At 45.5% G+C, this 18556-nt stretch overlaps 1 protein-coding gene across 2 annotated transcripts in view; it reads right to left on the bottom strand.

Moving 5' to 3' along the window:
- Positions 1-328: 328 nt before the first annotated feature.
- Positions 329-18556, bottom strand: part of igf2bp2a (insulin-like growth factor 2 mRNA binding protein 2a) — a 98548-nt gene continuing 80320 nt past the window's right edge. The window contains exons 11-16 of one of the 2 annotated variants that reach the window (XM_029712444.1): positions 15495-15551; positions 3939-4055; positions 2070-2144; positions 1410-1541; positions 906-1019; positions 329-696 (exon numbers count right to left, since the gene is read on the bottom strand). In XM_029712444.1, the coding sequence (XP_029568304.1) occupies positions 613-696; positions 906-1019; positions 1410-1541; positions 2070-2144; positions 3939-4055; positions 15495-15551 (579 nt within the window). In that variant the 3' untranslated portion in view covers positions 329-612. Of the gene's footprint in view, positions 697-905; positions 1020-1409; positions 1542-2069; positions 2145-3938; positions 4059-15494; positions 15552-18556 lie in introns of both variants that reach the window. The other variant, XM_029712443.1, reaches the window with a different exon arrangement.

The following is an 18556-nucleotide window of genomic DNA, read 5'->3' as shown; positions in this document are numbered from 1 at the left end:
ATAGGGCCCCAGTCTAAAGTAGTGCACTATGTAGGGAATAGGGTGCCATAGGGCCCCAGCCTAAAGTAGTGCACTAGGTAGGGAATAGGGTGCCATTTAGGAGGCAGCGTGTGTTCTACTGTCTTAATATTGTTAAGGATACCGACGTCTATTATTATTGTGAACCACAAGCGTCTCTGAAGAAGACCTTCTCCCTGAATCACACCATCATACTCATCGTTCTACTAAACTACAGGACTACCTTCATAATGCCAGCAGGTCTGTTTTGATTGCGTCTGTCTGTTAGGCCTACTGTATGTTAGTTAGCCTGCTTCCATCCTCCTTAATCTTTGTTTTTTTTATATATGTTTTGTATTTTGACATTTCCGTTCTCCTCTCCACGTCCTCTCTCTCCGCTCTGTGCTGGCAGTGGCACATAATGCCCTTTCACTCTCATCACTTTTCCCCCGACCAATTAAGTTCTTTGGTTTTGTTCCCTGGTCTGCTGTTCTGCTTTGCCTTGTCCCATTGGCTGGTCTGGTCGTCCGTCCGGGTGGGAGGGCTACATTCATTGGCTTGTGCCCGCCGGAGAGAGAGAGAGAGGGAGGGAGCCGCCCCGCTCTACCTGCTTGGTCACTTAGAGTGGTGCATGCTAGGAGCTCCCCGCTGCTGGTGTTTCACCTGCTGGATGATCTCACGGATCTTCCTCTGAGCAGACTGGAAGAAAACATATATTTTTAGCATTTAATAATGTCAAAAGTGTTTTGACTTGAATATTACACTGGTCCAGTGTGGCTCAGTTGGCAGAGCAGGGCATCCATAGGGAAATGGATGCACAGACACCTGTAAATTGCATTGGAGAAAAAAGGTGTCTGCTAAATGACATATAATGATATATGACTAGAGTAGATAATACATGATATCACCTGACTGGCGAAGAAATGGCCGCTGATCTTTACGAAGACCTCATCGTTCTCGTCTGGCGTTTGGTCTCGCGGCACGATGACCTCCGCACTGGTCAGGTTCTGCAGCTCGTTGACCTAGGGAGGACACAAAGGTCAAAGATCATGAACCCCTGACTGGAAAGACACTGACCGAATTTCAAATAGCACCCGGCACGGGCTGTGACACCCCCACCCCTGTGACACCCCCACACCCACCCCCGGCGCTGTGACACCCCCACACCCACCCCCACCCCCACCCACGGCGCTGTGACACCCCCACACCCACCCCCGGCGCTGTTACACCCCCACACCCACCCCCACCCCCACCCACGGCGCTGTGACACCCCCACACCCACGGCGCTGTGACACCCCCACACCCACCCCCACACCCACCCCCAGCGCTGACACCCCCACCCTGGGCGCTGTGACACCCCCACCCCCACCCCCTGCATGTACAGGCATTATTGTGTAGTTGTTGTTACTCACGGTTTTGCCCCCCTTGCCGATGACGCGTCCGGCTGCATTCGAGGGAACTTTGATATGTGTCTCGAGCTTCACTTCGTCCTTCGATGTGAAGAAGTTCTCCTCTTTCAGCTTCCCAAATATCCTGCCCTGGGCCTGAAGGACACAGGAGAAGGTAGTATGTATATGAAGTGAGCTAGTACTGCCCTGGGCCTAGACATCACAGGAGAAGGTAGTATGTATATGAAGTGAGCTAGTACTGCCCTGGGCCTAGACATCACAGGAGAAGGTAGTATCTATATGAAGTGAGCTAGTACTGCCCTGGGCCTAGACAACACAGGAGAAGGTAGTATGTATATGAAGTGAGCTAGTACTGCCCTGGGCCTAGACAACACAGGAGAAGGTATATGTGTATGAAGTGAGCTAGTACTGCCCTGGGCCTAGACAACACAGGAGAAGGTATATGTCAGTGGAAACGTAGGCTACAGGCTGGTACAGGTGAGCAGATGTTAAGTGTCTACCAGGCTGCTGACCTGGAAGGGAACTGAGTCTGAAATGGCTACAGGCCAGTACTGCTGAACGCTGACCTAGACGTGTGTTTACCTTAAACTGAGTCTGAAATGGCTACAGGCCAGTACTGATGGACGCTGCTAGATGAAGATGCTGACCTAGACGTATGTTTACCTTAAACTGAGCTGCTGGAGGTCCGGTGATGATGACCATCCTCTCAGTGACGCCAGGGTTCTCTGCTGGGGCGATCTTTGGGGACAGGGAGAGTTTAGAGGGTCACCACCTCAATAATGCCTCGAAGAAACTCTATGAGTCATGCAGTGTTACGGCCCAAGTCGACCACATTGAAATATTCACAGCCAGACCTGAGCCAAAGCTGTTGGGAGAACATGACTTCATCTTTAGGAAGCCTGGTCCGTTACGGTTAGAGGGGATCTTTAGGATGCCTGGTCCGTTACGGTTAGAGGGGATCTTTAGGACGCCTGGTCCGTTGCGGTTAGACAGGATCTTTAGGAAGCCTGGTCCGTTACGGTTAGAGGGGATCTTTAGGACGCCTGTTCCGTTACGGTTAGAGGGGATCTTTAGGAAGCCTGGTCCGTTACGGTTAGAGGGGATCTTTAGGATGCCTGGTCCGTTACGGTTAGAGGGGATCTTTAGGACGCCTGGTCCGTTACGGTTAGACGGGATCTTCAGGATGCCTGGTCCGTTACGGTTAGAGGGGATCTTTAGGATGCCTGGTCCGTTACGGTTAGAGAGGATCGTTAGGATGCCTGGTCCGTTACGGTTAGACGGGATCTTTAGGATGCCTGGTCCGTTACGGTTAGACGGGATCTTTAGGATGCCTGGTCCGTTACGGTTAGAGGGGATCTTTAGGATGCCTGGTCGGTTACGGTTAGAGGGGATCTTTAGGATGCCTGGTCCGTTACGGTTAGAGGGGATCTTTAGGATGCCTGGTCCGTTACGGTTAGAGGGGATCTTTAGGATGCCTGGTCTGTTACGGTTAGAGGGGATCTTTAGGATGCCTGGTCCGTTACGGTTAGACGGGATCTTTAGGATGCCTGGTCCGTTACGGTTAGAGGGGATCTTTAGGAAGCCTGGTCCGTTACGGTTAGAGGGGATCTTTAGGATGCCTGGTCCGTTACGGTTAGACGGGATCTTTAGGATGCCTGGTCCGTTACGGTTAGAGAGGATCTTTAGGATGCCTGGTCCGTTACGGTTAGACGGTATCTTTAGGATGCCTGGTCCGTTACGGTTAGAGAGGATCTTTAGGATGCCTGGTCCGTTACGGTTAGAGGGGATCTTTAGGATGCCTGGTCCGTTACGGTTAGAGGGGATCTTTAGGATGCCTGGTCCGTTACGGTTAGAAGGGATCTTTAGGATGCCTGGTCCATTACGGTTAGAGAGGATCTTTAGGATGCCTGGTCCGTTACGGTTAGAGGGGATCTTTAGGATGCCTGGTCTGTTACGGTTAGAGGGGATCTTTAGGATGCCTGGTCCGTTACGGTTAGAGGGGATCTTTAGGACGCCTGGTCTGTTACGGTTAGAGGGGATCTTTAGGACGCCTGGTCCGTTACGGTTAGAGGGGATCTTTAGGATGCCTGGTCCGTTACGGTTAGAGAGGATCTTTAGGATGCCTGGTCCGTTACGGTTAGACGGGATCTTTAGGATGCCTGGTCCGTTACGGTTAGAGAGGATCTTTAGGATGCCTGGTCCGTTACGGTTAGACGGGATCTTTAGGATGCCTGGTCCGTTACGGTTAGAGAGGATCTTTAGGATGCCTGGTCCGTTACGGTTAGACGGGATCTTTAGGATGCCTGGTCCACAGAACAGTGACTCAACCAACACAGACCACAGAACAGTAAGATTCAAGAGTCGGATGATCCTGAGATGCTTTCAAGGCCCTTGGCTTTCCTTCGGCGCAGTAACAACATTTTCTAATGTAAATAGTTTATGATTTGTTTAGCTTAAAGGAATAAGAAGTACTGTAAGAAAAAATATATATTTCTCCGCCTGGTGTTGTTGAAAAAGGAGATGTCCTCCTACCTTGATGGAGGCCCCGGCGAAGCGTGCTAGCTGTTTGATGTGCTGCCCCTTTTTCCCGATCAGGGCCCCGACAGCCTGGGTTGGGATGACGAGATACACCACCTCCTGCTCTGGAGACTGCTGAGAGAGACAACACACAGACCATGTCTCTCTGTCATTTTCACATTAAAAGTTCGCCTCTGCTCTTGCTTCTATAATTATACAAAATTAAAATTGGGGATAGGGGGCAGTATTTGCACGGCCGGATAAAAAACGTACCCGATTTAATCTAGTTACTACTCCTGCCCAGTAACTAGAATATGCATATAATTGTTTGATTTGGATAGAAAACACCCTAACGTTTCTAAAACTGTTTGAATGGTGTCTGTGAGTTTAACAGAACTCATTTGGCAGGCCAAAACCTGAGAAGATTCCAAACAGGAAGCGCCCTCTCTGACCATTTCTTGATCATCTCTATCCAAAACAGGGGATCTCTGGCATAACGTGACATTTTCTAACGCTCCCATAGGCTCTCAGAAGGCGCCAGAACATTGAATGATGACTTTGCAGGCCATGGCTGAAAAACAGTAGCGCATTTGGTAAGTGGTCGATCTGAGAACAATGAGACTGGGGCGCGCGTGCACGAGACTCCACCATGTTTACATTTTCAGTCTTTGAACGAAAACAGGGTTTCCCCGTCGGAATATTATCGCTTTTTTACGAGAAAAATCACATAAAAATTGATTTTAAACAGCGTTTGACATGCTTCGAAGTACGGTAATGGAATATTTTGACATTTTTTGTCACGAAACACGCCGGGCGCGTCACCCTTCTTTACCCTTCGGATAGTGTCTTGAACGCACGAACAAAACGCCGCTATTTGGATATAACTATGGATTATTTGGAACCAAACCAACATTTGTTATTGAAGTAGAAGTCCTGGGAGTGCATTCTGACGAAGAACAGCAAAGGTAATCCAATTTTTCTTATAGTAAATCTGAGTTTGGTGAGTGCCAAACTTGGTGGGTGTCAAAATAGCTAGCCTGTGATGGCCGGGCTATCTACTCAGAATATTGCAAAATGTGCTTTCACCGAAAAGCTATTTTAAAATCGGACATAGCGATTGCATACAGGAGTTCTGTATCTATAATTCTTAAAATAATTGTTATGTTTTTTGTGAACGTTTATCGTGAGTAATTTAGTAAATTCACCGGAAGTGTTCGGTGGGAATGCTAGTCACATGCTAGTCACATGCTAATGTAAAAAGCTGGTTTTTGATATAAATATGAACTTGATTGAACAAAACATGCATGTATTGTATAACATAATGTCCTACGATTGTCATCTGATGAAGATCATCAAAGGTTAGTGCTGCATTTAGCTGTGGTTTGGGTTTATGTGACATTATATGCTAGCTTGAAAATTGGGTGTCTGATTATTTCTGGCTGGTTACTCTGCTGACATAATCTAATGTTTTGCTTTCGTTGTAAAGCCTTTTTGAAATCGGACAGTGTGGTTAGATTAACGAGAGTCTTGTCTTTAAAATGGTGTAAAATAGTCATATGTTTGAGAAATTGAAGTAATAGCATTTCTAAGGTATTTGAATATCGCGCCACGGGATTCCACTGGCTGTTGAGTAGGTGGGACGCCTAGCCCAGAGAGGTTATAGTAAACTGAAAATGAACTAAAATAAAAACCTTAAATTATGTTTAGTTTTTTTGTCTTCTAAACGTTTGGGCAAAAATCTAAATGGGGTAAAGCTTTTTTTCCTAATGGGGTTTTCGTTTCAAGGACAAACCCAACAATGCAATAATCAATAACAATGTTATACTAGAAAAACCCCACGAGAAATAAGAATAAATATGAAGAACACAGTAAGTAAGCATCTTATATACAGGATCAGTTAATACCATACTATATACAGGGTCAGTTAATACCATACTATATACAGGATCAGTTAATACCATACTATATACAGGGTCAGTTAATACCATACTATATACAGTTAATACCATACTATATACAGGATCAGTTAATACCATACTATATACAGGATCAGTTAATACCATGCTATATACAGGGTCAGTTAATACCATACTATATACAGGGTCAGTTAATACCATACTATATACAGTTAATACCATACTATATACAGTTAATACCATACTATATACAGTTAATACCATACTATATACAGTTAATACCATACTATATACAGGGTCAGTTAATACCATACTATATACAGGGTCAGTTAATACCATACTATATACAGGATCAGTTAATACCATACTATATACAGATAATACCATACTATATACAGGATCAGTTAATACCATACTATATACAGTTAATACCATACTATATACAGGATCAGTTAATACCATACTATATACAGTTAATACCATACTATATACAGTTAATACCATACTATATACAGGGTCAGTTAATACCATACTATATACAGGGTCAGTTAATACCATACTATATACAGGATCAGTTAATACCATACTATATACAGGATCAGTTAATACCATACTATATACAGGATCAGTTAATACCATACTATATATAGGGTCAGTTAATACCATACTATATACAGGGTCAGTTAATACCATACTATATACAGGATCAGTTAATACCATACTATATACAGGATCAGTTAATACCATACTATATACAGGGTCAGTTAATACCATACTATATACAGGGTCAGTTAATACCATACTATATACAGTTAATACCATACTATATACAGGATCAGTTAATACCATACTATATACAGTTAATACCATACTATACACAGGGTCAGGTTAATACCATACTATATACAGGGTCAGTTAATACCATACTATATACAGGGTCAGTTAATACCATACTATATACAGTTAATACCATACTATATACAGGATCAGTTAATACCATACTATATACAATTAATACCATACTATATACAGGGTCAGTTAATACCATACTATATACAGGATCAGTTAATACCATACTATATACAGGGTCAGTTAATACCATACTATATACAGGATCAGTTAATACCATACTATATACAGGGTCAGTTCCAGTACCATATTTATAATGTCAAATCATATTGTATTTGTCACAAGCGCCGAATACAATAACCAACAATTTTAAGAAAAAACCCCCCAAAAAAGTAAGAGATAAGAATAACAAATATTTAAAGAGCAGCGGTAAATATCAACAGCGAGGCTATATACAGGGTATTACGGTACAGAGTCAATGTGGAGGCTATATACAGGGTATTACGGTACAGAGTCAATGTGGAGGCTATATACAGGGTATTACGGTACAGAGTCAATGTGGAGGCTATATACAGGGTGTTACGGTACAGAGTCAATGTGGAGGCTCTATACAGGGTATTACGGTACAGAGTCAATGTGGAGGCTATATACAGGGTGTTATGGTACAGAGTCAATGTGGAGGCTCTATACAGGGTATTACGGTACAGAGTCAATGTGGAGGCTATATACAGGGGGTACCGGTACAGAGTCAATGTGGAGGCTATATACAGGGGGTACCGGTACAGAGTCAATGTGGAGGCTATATACAGGGGGCACCGGTACAGAGTCAATGTGGAGGCTATATACAGGGGGTACCGGTACAGAGTCAATGTGGAGGCTATATACAGGGGGCACCGGTACAGAGTCAATGTGGAGGCTATATACAGGGGGTACCGGTACAGAGTCAATGTGGAGGCTTTATACAGGGTATTACGGTACAGAGTCAATGTGGAGGCTATATACAGGGGGTACCGGTACAGAGTCAATGTGGAGGCTATATACAGGGGGTACCAGTACAGAGTCAATGTGGAGGCTATATACAGGGGGGGTACCGATACAGAGTCAATGTGGAGGCTATATACAGTGGGTACCGGTACAGAGTCAATGTGGAGGCTATATACAGGGGGTACCGGTACAGAGTCAATGTGGAGGCTATATACAGGGTATTACGGTACAGAGTCAAGGTGGAGGCTATATACAGGGTATTACGGTACAGAGTCAATGTGGAGGCTATATACAGGGGGTACCGGTTAGTCAAGGTAATTGAGGTAATATGTACATGTAGGTAGAGTTAAGGTGACTATGCATAGCTTATATACAGAGTAGCAGCAGAGGGGTCTGGGTAGCCTTTTGATTAGCTGTTCAGGAGTCTTATTGCTTGGTGGTAGAAGCTGTTAAGAAACCTCTTGGACCGAGACTTGGCGCTCCGGTACCACTTGCCGTCCGGTACCAGAGAGAACAGTCTATGACTAGCGTGGCTATAGTCTGACAATTTTTAGGGCCTTCCTCTGACCACCTGGTAGAGGTGCTAGATGGCAGGATGCTTGACCCCGGTGATGTACTGGACCTTACGCACTACCCGCTGTAGTGCCTTGTGATCGGAGGCCGAGCAGTTGCCACACCAGGCAGTGATGCAGCCAGTCAGGATGCTCTCAATGGTGCAGCTGTAAAACCTTTTGAGGATCTGAGGACTCATGCCAAATCTTTTCAGTCTCCTGAGGGGGAATAGGTTTTGTCGTGCCCTCTTCACGACTGTCTTGGTGTGTTTGGACCATGTTAGTTTGTTGGTGATGTGGATGCCAAGGAACTTGAAGCTCTCAACCTGCTCCACTACAGCCCCGTCGATGAGAATGGGGGCGTGCTCGGTCATCTTTTTCCTGTAGTCCACAATGATCTATTTTGTCTTGATCAAATTGAGGGAGAGGTTGTTGTCCTGGCACCACACGGCCAGGTCTCTGACCTCCTCCCTATAGGCTGTCTCGCCGTTGTCGGTGATCAGGCCTACCACTGTTGTGTCATCGGCAAACTTAATGATGGTGTTGGAGTCGTGCCTGGCCACGCAGTCATGAGTGAACAGGGAGTACGGGAAGGGACTGAGCACGCACCCCTGAGAGGCCCCTGTGTTGAGGATCAGCGTGGCGGATGTGTTGTTACCTACCCTCACCACCTGGGGGCGGTCCGTCAGGAAGTCCAGGATCCAGTTTCAGAGGGAGGTGTTTAGTCCCAGGGTCCCTAGCTTATTGATGAGCTTTAAGGGCACTATAGTGTTGAACGCTGAGCTGTAGTCAATGAATAGCATTCTCACATAGGTGTTCCTATGTGCTTCTCGCTTTAATTTTTGCTTGTAAGCAGGAATCAGGAGGATAGAATTATGGTCAGATTTGCCAAATGAAGGGCGAGGGAGAACTTTGTATGCGTCTCTGTGTGTGGAGTAAAGGTGGTCTAGAATTTTTTCCCCCTCTGGTTGCACATTTAACATGCTGATAGAAAGGATTTAAAACTGATTTAAGTTTCCCTGTATTAAAGTCCCCGGCCACTAGGAGCATCGCCTCTGAATGAGCGTTTTCCTGTTTGCTTATGGCGGTATACAGCTCATTAAGTGCGATTGTAGTGCCAGCATCGGTCTGTGGTGGAATGTAGACGACAGCTACGAAAAATACAGAAACTCTCTAGGTAGATAGTGTGGTCTACAGCTTATCATGAGATACTCTACCTCAGGTGCGCAAAACCTTGAGACTTCCTTAGATATCGAGCACCAGCTGTTGTTTACATATATGCATAGGCCCCCGTCCCGTGTCTTACCAGAGGCTGCTGTTCTATCCTGCCGGTAGAGTGTATAACCCGCCAGCTGTATGTTCTTAATGTCGTCGTTGAGCCACGACTCGGTGAAACATAAGATATTACAGTTTTTAATGTCCCGTTGGTGGGATATACATGCTTTCAGTTCGTCCCATTTATTTTCCAGCTATTGAACGTTAGCTAGCAGGACGGATGTCAAAGGCAGATTAGCCAGTCGTCGCCTGATCCTCACAAGGAACTCTGATCTCTTTACGCAAAATCTTTGTTTCCTTGTTGAGTGAATAACGGGGAAGAGGGCCTGTTCGGGTGTTTGGAGTAAATCCCTCTCGTCCGACTCATTAAAACCTGTTGAGGCCAGGGGGCAGGATCTTATCCCGGTATTGGGATTCATTGTCATGTGACCATGGCGGGGAATTCAAAACTGCAAGAGTAATCATTTCAAATAATCAAATAATCAACTATTTTCCTCCATTTGAAAGATATATCTCCTAAATCTAACCACGCTGTCCGATTTTCAGAGGCTTTACGGAGAATGCATAAAGTTAGGTTATGTGAGGAGAGTACATTGACAATAGCTGCGTGTAATGTTTAGCCAATTCAAAGAAGGGCATCAACAGACAGAAAACTAGCTAGAATTATGCACTTACCTTTGACAATCTGCATCAGATGACACTCATAGGACATTATGTTATACAATACATGCATTTTTAGTTCCATCAAGTTCATATTTATATCCAAAAACAGCATTTACAGTCGCGGTGAAATTCAGAATTTTTTTCGGCTCGAATGCTCCCAGTGAATCCAGCAATACAAATCACGGAATTACCATTCGAAAACATTGGTAAATTATAATATTGTCATTCAAAGAATAATATATTATCATCTCGTAATTGCTACCGAATGGCCAGATCTCAAAATAACTTTACTGGGAAATCACATTTTGCAATGAACTGGGTACTATGCTAACAACAACAAGCTAAGCTATAAGCTAAGCTAAGCTACGCTATACAGTTAGCATTAGCATCATCTAATATCGATAATAACATTCTAAATATCCCCTTACCTTTGATTATCTCCATCAGAAGGCGCTGCCAGGGATCCCAGGTCCAGAACAAATGTGGTTTCTTTTGACAAAGTTCATAATTTATGTCCAAATAGTTAGCGTTCAGTAGGCTCCCACAAAATGAGGTGGGCAGTGTAAAGTCACGCCGAAAAGCTAAAAAAAACCTAGTAAATAATCTATTTATGTTTGTTCAAACATGTCAAACGTTGTTTAGCATTAATCTTTTGGTCCATTTTTAACGTGAAACATCAGTAAACATCAGTAATATTTTCACACAACCTATCAAGTGTCTAGAATAAACGATTATGACAAAGACACTCTTCTCAGATTTATGCGCAGGCGCAAAAAATGAAGTGATGACGTGTCAACTTACAAGCATTCTAATTCGGTCTGTATTCATCACAGATGCTTCAAACAACTTTCTAAAGATCGTTGACATCTAGTGGAAGCCTTAGGAGTTGCGAACTGAATCCTTTCTCACTATGGTATCTATAAAACAATGACACTAAATAGTACAGTCACAAAATTCACATTTTTTTTAAATCTATTTTTCACAGGTTTTTGCCTGCAATATGAGTTTTGTTATACTTACAGACACCATTCAAACTGTTTTAGAAAATTCAGAGTGTTTTCTATCCAAACCTGAACAATAATATGCATATTCTAGCTTCTGAGTTGGTGTAGGAGGCAGTTAAAAATGGGCACATATTTTTTTCAAAAATTCTCAATACTGCCCCCTAGCCCGTAGAGGTTAAAGAAAAATTCTTCATCCAGTTTGAGGTGAGTAATCGCTGTTCTGATGTCCAGAAGATCTTTTCAGTTATAAGAGATGGTAGCAGCAACATTATGTACAAAATAAGTTACGAATGTGAAAAAAGAAAATGGTTGGTTAAGAGCCGATAAGATGGCAGCCATCCCCTCTGGGCCATCATAAACACATAATGTGCAGGGATACTGGAGTGAGGTAGATATGTATAGGGGTAACCATACAATATACAGGGTCAGTTCCAGTCAGTGGTGTAAAAATTCTCAAGTACTAATTAAGTAGTATCTGTAATTTACTTTACTATTTATATTTTTGAGAATTTTAACTTTTACTCCACTACATTCCTAAAGAAAATAATGTACTTTTTACTCCATACATTTTCCCTGACACCCAAAAGTACTCGTTACATTTTGAATGCTTAGCAGGACAGAAAAATTGTCTAATTCACACACTTATCAAGAGAACATCCCTGGTCATCCTTACTGCGTCAGGTATTCCAAGATGGGTGAACAGTGGGTTGACATTTATGTAGAGGCAAACCCCTCCGCCCCCCTTGATTTCCCCGACTCTACTGTCCTGACCACCCGGGGAATGAAGAATCCATAGAGTTGGATAGCCATGGGTGGTCCTCCATCTTATTATCTAGTGACTGTACATTAGCCAGTAGAATGGAGGGACGATCAGAGGTCTTCCATCTTATTATCTAGTGACTGTACATTGGCCAGTAGAATGGAGGGACGATCAGAGGTCCTCCATCTTATTATCTAGTGACTGTACATTAGCCAGTAGAATGGAGGGACGATCAGAGGTCCTCCATCTTATTATCCAGTGACTGTACATTAGCCAGTAGAATGGAGGGACGATCAGATGTCCTCCATCTTATTATCCAGTGACTGTACATTAGCCAGTAGAATGGAGGGACGATCAGAGGTCCTCCATCTTATTATCTAGTGACTGTACATTAGCCAGTAGAATGGAGGGACGATCAGAGGTCCTCCATCTTATTATCTAGTGACTGTACATTAGCCAGTAGAATGGAGGGACGATCAGAGGTCCTCCATCTTATTATCTAGTGACTGTACATTAACCAATAGAATGGAGGGACGATCAGAGGTCCTCCATCTTATTATCTAGTGACTGTACATTGGCCAGTAGAATGGAGGGAAGAGGTGGCTGACGAAATAGCAAAGTTGGGTCGGAGCCTGCAAAATGGTCGCCATCCAGTACGGCGCCATTTTATCTTCAAGCTTCTGAATCTGGCGGTCAAATGCTGCCAGTAGATGCAGATGTTTCAAATAGACCTAGCTTGTGCATCATTAGCTATCAGTAGCTAACAGGGAAGAAATCTGCGGGAGAACACAGAGCGTGACACCGAACAACTTGCTCACCGGTGAATGGACCAAGCTAGAACAGCTTGCTGACCGGTGAATGGGCCAAGCTAGAACAGCTTGCTGACCGGTGAATGGGCCAAACTAGAACAACTTGTTGACCGGTGAATGGGCCAAACTAGAACAGCTTGCTGACCGGTGAATGGGCCAAACTAGAACAACTTGTTGACTGGTGAATGGGCCAAGCTAGAACAGCTTGTTGACTGGGCCAAGCTAGAACAACTTGCTGACCGGTGAATGGGCCAAACTAGAACAACTTGCTGACCGGTGACTGGGCCAAGCTAGAACAGCTTGCTGACCGGTGAATGGGCCAAGCTAGAACAGCTTGCTGACCGGTGAATGGGCCAAACTAGAACAGCTTGTTGACCGGTGAATGGGCCAAGCTAGACCAGCTGGTTGATTGGTGACTGGGCCAAGCTAGAACAGCTTGCTGACCGGTGAATGGGCCAAGCTAGAACAGCTTGCTGACCGGTGAATGGGCCAAACTAGAACAGCTTGTTGACCGGTGAATGGGCCAAGCTAGAACAGCTTGCTGACCGGTGACTGGGCCAAACTAGAACACACCGACCAACTTTCCAACTGAAAGCCAGCAGCTGTCTGACACGATGCCGTGCCTTCTCAATCTTGAAGCAGACTTGCAGTCAACTACTTTTGCAAAACCGTTGGCACAGGTCCTCCTGAAGTCACTGAATGAGGGCTTTGCATGCATACTGAATCATCTGGCAGTTAACTTTGATCCAACCCCTACAGCAGTATGCCTGATGGAGCCACTGAGGGAAGCAGTCTTTTGTACTTCAGCAAATCAGAGAGTACAGCAGTGGAGCAGCAGGACCCCAGGAAGATGCCAGCACAATGAATTCAGCAAGCATCTCTACCACAGTGCTTCAGAAATATAGCTTCCTCGCATCAAAGATTGTGTCTGAGACCACTGTCTATCCGGGAGGTCAACCTGTTATGGCATTAAGGGCCTGTGTGAGCTGTGGAAATACCTGGCTGTGAACTGAGATTTTGAAGAAGAGTTGTATTGCAGCTTTTTTTGCTGTTGCGGCTGTTTTTATTAACCCTCAGTGATGCACGTTTTAATATTACTTACACTACATGACCAAAAGTATGTTTGTGGACACCTGCTCGTTGAACATCTCATTCCAAAATCATGGTCATTAATATGGAGTTGGTCCCTCCTTTGCTGCTATAACAGCCTCCACTCTTCTGGGAAGGCTTTCCACTAGATGTTGGAACATTGCTAAGGGGACTTGCCTCCTTTCAGCCACAAGAGCATTAGTGAGGTCGGGCACTGATGTTGGGCGATTAGGCCTGGCTCGCAGTTGGCGTTCCAATTCATCCCAAAGGTGTTCGATGGGATTGAGGTCAGGGCTCTGTGCAGGCCAGTCAAGATCTCAACAAACCATTTCTGTATGGACCTAGCATTGTGCACGGGGGCGTTGTCATGCTGAAACAGGAAAGGGCCTTCCCAAAACTGTTGCCACAAAGTTGGAAGCACAGAATCATCTAGAATGTCATTGTATGCTGGAACTAAGGGGCCTGAACCATGAAAAACAGCCCCAGACCATTATTCCTCCTCCACCAAACTTTACAGTTGACACTATGCATTCGGGTAGGTAGTGTTCTCCTGGCATCCGCCAAACCCGGATTCATCCGTCGGACTGCCAGATGGTGAAGCGTGATACATCACTCCAGAGAACGCATTTCCACTGCTCCAGAGTCCAATGGTGGCGAGCTTTCCACCACTCCAGCCGACGCTTGGCATTGCGCATGGTGATCTTAGGCTTGTGTGCGGCTGCTCGGCCATGGAAACCCATTTCATAAAGTTTCCAACGAACAGTTCTTGTGCTGACGTTGCTTCCAGAGGCAGTTTGGAACTCGGTAGTGAGTGATGCAACCGAGGACAGAAGATTAAAGGTACTTGATTCTTCTTACATCTGCCACTAAAGTTAAAGCATTGGATTGGTGTAAAGATGGGCAAGAGTTTACTTCCCACCATATTTATTGCACCAGTCTAGGTGCTTATCCTTTAAATCAAAGTATTTTTATTTATAATTTATTAGGATTTATTTATAATTTAAACCTAAGCAAACCTATGTCCTGGCCTTGGAGTTGTATGGAGTTCTCTAGTGGCCAGAAGTCTGTGTTTAGCATGGGGCAGCGCCATTGGATACTAGCCATTTTGATATAGTCAACTGGGCGGGACTTCCAACTTCATTGGCTGGTCCCTCATTCCCTCCGTGAAAAATACAATGTACTCTTTCAAGATGGCGCTGCCGTCTCAGACACCGATACAAAGATGTTATGTCTACCCAGTGGCAGGAAGTCACATCCCCAAATAAAGAACTATAGGCCTACAACACATACAGTAAATGGTTCCTAGCCTCCCATTGGCTACTTTCTAAAACTAAACATTAAAGCTGATAACTAAATAGAAATGTTTTTAATAAAACTAGTCAATCAAGTCTGAAAACTAACCGAAACAGAACTGAATTTCAAATAGAAATCTAAAAAACTCCAAATATAACTAAAAACGAATATTCTAATCACAAAATAATAATGACCTTGATTTAAATAAAAACGAATATTCAAATCACAAAATAATAATAACCTTGATTTAAATAAAAATGAATATTCAAATCACAAAATAATAATAACCTTGATTAAAACAAAGGCTATCTTGGAGTTGCATGTCACTGTTCAGAAATAAAAATGAGGACCTAAAATGTGTGTGAAATGAGGACTTACTGAGTGCTGGCACTGTATGGCACTGGCTGGTGGAACCCCATATAAACCACTAAGACCCTGTGGAGACAGACTGGGGTTAGATGGGCTGTACAGAGGAAACACACATCCCTTCACAACCTCTCCTGTATATTTCAGGTAATAAGCACTGTGAGTCATTTATTAAATCTCTCACTTATATACATGGACACATTCTCACTCACACCAATTTACCTGCTTCAAGATTGATTCATTTCTCTGCAAAAATAAAATGATTTCTGCTCCTTCAAATTGTATATAGAATAGCAAGCCATGGAGTGTATTCACGAGGTAGGGCCTGTAGATTAGTGTAGTGTACTCACTAGGAAAGGGCAGTAGTGTGTACTCACTAGGAAGGGTCCGGGGTGTGTGGTGTACTCACTAGGAAGGGTCCGGGGTGTGTAGTGTGTAGTGTACTCACTAGGAAAGGTCCGGGGTGTGTAGTGTACTCACTAGGAAGGGTTCGGGGTGTGTAGTGTATAGTGTACTCACTAGGAAGGGTCCGGGGTGTGTAGTGTACTCACTAGGAAGTGTCCGGGGTGTGTAGAGTACTCACTAGGAAGGGTCCGGGGTGTGTAGTGTACTAGTGTACTCACTAGGAAGGGTTCGGGGTGTGTAGTGTACTAGTGTACTCACTAGGAAGGGTCCGGGGTGTGTAGTGTACTCACTAGGAAGGGTCCGGGGTGTGTAGTGTACTCACTAGGAAGGGTTCGGGGTGTGTAGTGTACTCACTAGGAAGGGTCCGGGGTGTGAAGTGTACTCACTAGGAAGGGTCCGGGGTGTGTAGTGTACTCACTAGGAAGGGTTCGGGGTGTGTAGTGTACTCACTAGGAAGGGTTCGGGGTGTGTAGTGTACTCACTAGGAAGGGGAGGGGTGTGTAGTGTACTCACTAGGAAGGGTCCGGGGTGTGTAGTGTACTAGTGTACTCACTAGGAAGGGTCCGGGGTGTGTAGTGTACTCACTAGGAAGGGTACGAGGTGTGTAGTGTACTAGTGTACTCACTAGGAAGGGTCCGGGGTGTGTAGTGTACTCACTAGGAAGGGTTCGGGGTGTGTAGTGTACTCACTAGGAAGGGTGTGTAGTGTACTCACTAGGAAGGAGGGGGGTGTAGTGTACTCACTAGGAAGGGTCCGGGGTGTGTAGTGTACTAGTGTACTCACTAGGAAGGGTTCGGGGTGTGTAGTGTACTAGTGTACTCACTAGGAAGGGTCCGGGGTGTGTAGTGTACTCACTAGGAAGGGTCCGGGGTGTGTAGTGTACTCACTAGGAAGGGTTCGGGGTGTGTAGTGTACTCACTAGGAAGGGTCCGGGGTGTGAAGTGTACTCACTAGGAAGGGTCCGGGGTGTGTAGTGTACTCACTAGGAAGGGTTCGGGGTCTGTAGTGTACTCACTAGGAAGGGTTCGGGGTGTGTAGTGTACTCACTAGGAAGGGGAGGGGTGTGTAGTGTACTCACTAGGAAGGGTCCGGGGTGTGTAGTGTACTAGTGTACTCACTAGGAAGGGTCCGGGGTGTGTAGTGTACTCACTAGGAAGGGTACGAGGTGTGTAGTGTACTAGTGTACTCACTAGGAAGGGTCCGGGGTGTGTAGTGTACTCACTAGGAAGGGTTCGGGGTGTGTAGTGTACTCACTAGGAAGGGTGTGTAGTGTACTCACTAGGAAGGAGGGGGGTGTAGTGTACTCACTAGGAAGGGTCCGGGGTGTGTAGTGTACTAGTGTACTCACTAGGAAGGGTTCGGGGTGTGTAGTGTGTAGTGTACTCACTAGGAAGAGTCCGGGGTGTGTAGTGTACTCACTAGGAAGGGTCCGGGGTGTGTAGTGTGTAGTGTACTCACTAGGAAGGGTCCGGGGTGTGTAGTGTACTCACTTGTAAGGGTACGGGGTGTGTAGAGTACTCACTAGGAAGGGTCCGGGGTGTGTAGTGTACTAGTGTACTCACTAGGAAGGGTTCGGGGTGTGTAGTGTACTAGTGTACTCACTAGGAAGGGTCCGGGGTGTGTAGTGTACTCACTAGGAAGGGTCCGGGGTGTGTAGTGTACTCACTAGGAAGGGTTCGGGGTGTGTAGTGTACTCACTAGGAAGGGTCCGGGGTGTGTAGTGTACTCACTAGGAAGGGTCCGGGGTGTGTAGTGTACTTACTAGGAAGGGTTCGGGGTGTGTAGTGTACTCACTAGGAAGGGGAGGGGTGTGTAGTGTACTCACTAAGAAGGGTGTGTAGTGTACTCACTAGGAAGGGGAGGGGTGTGTAGTGTACTCACTAGGAAGGGTCCGGGGTGTGTAGTGTACTAGTGTACTCACTAGGAAGGGTCCGGGGTGTGTAGTGTACTCACTAGGAAGGGTACGAGAAGTGTAGTGTACTAGTGTACTCACTAGGAAGGGTCCGGGGTGTGTAGTGTACTCACTAGGAAGGGTTCGGGGTGTGTAGTGTACTCACTAGGAAGGGTGTGTAGTGTACTCACTAGGAAGGGGAGGGGTGTGTAGTGTACTCACTAGGAAGGGTCCGGGGTGTGTAGTGTACTAGTGTACTCACTAGGAAGGGTCCGGGGTGTGTAGTGTACTCACTAGGAAGGGTACGGGGTGTGTAGTGTACTCACTAGGAAGGGTGTGTAGTGTACTCACTAGGAAGGGTCCGGGGTGTGTAGTGTACTCACTAGGAAGGGTCCGGGGTGTGTAGTGTACTCACTAGGAAGGGTTCGGGGTGTGTAGTGTACTCACTAGGAAGGGTCCGGGGTGTGTAGTGTACTCACTAGGAAGGGTCCGTGGTGTGTAGTGTACTAGTGTACTCACTAGGAAGGGTCCGGGGTGTGTAGTGTACTCACTAGGAAGGGTCCGGGGTGTGTAGTGTACTCACTAGGAAGGGTCCGGGGTGTGTAGTGTACTAGTGTACTCACTAGGAAGGGTCCGGGATGTGTAGTGTACTCACTAGGAAGGGTCCGGGGTGTGTAGTGTACTCACTAGGAAGGGTCCGGGGTGTGTAGTGTACTCACTAGGAAGGGTTCGGGGTGTGTAGTGTACAGTGTACTCACTAGGAAGGGTTCGAGGTGTG

The sequence above is a fragment of the Salmo trutta genome, chromosome 24 (assembly GCF_901001165.1).
Source record: "Salmo trutta chromosome 24, fSalTru1.1, whole genome shotgun sequence".
Lineage (NCBI taxonomy): Eukaryota > Metazoa > Chordata > Actinopteri > Salmoniformes > Salmonidae > Salmo > Salmo trutta.
Note: the sequence above shows the minus strand (reverse complement) of the source record. Positions and strands in the feature narration are given on the sequence as shown.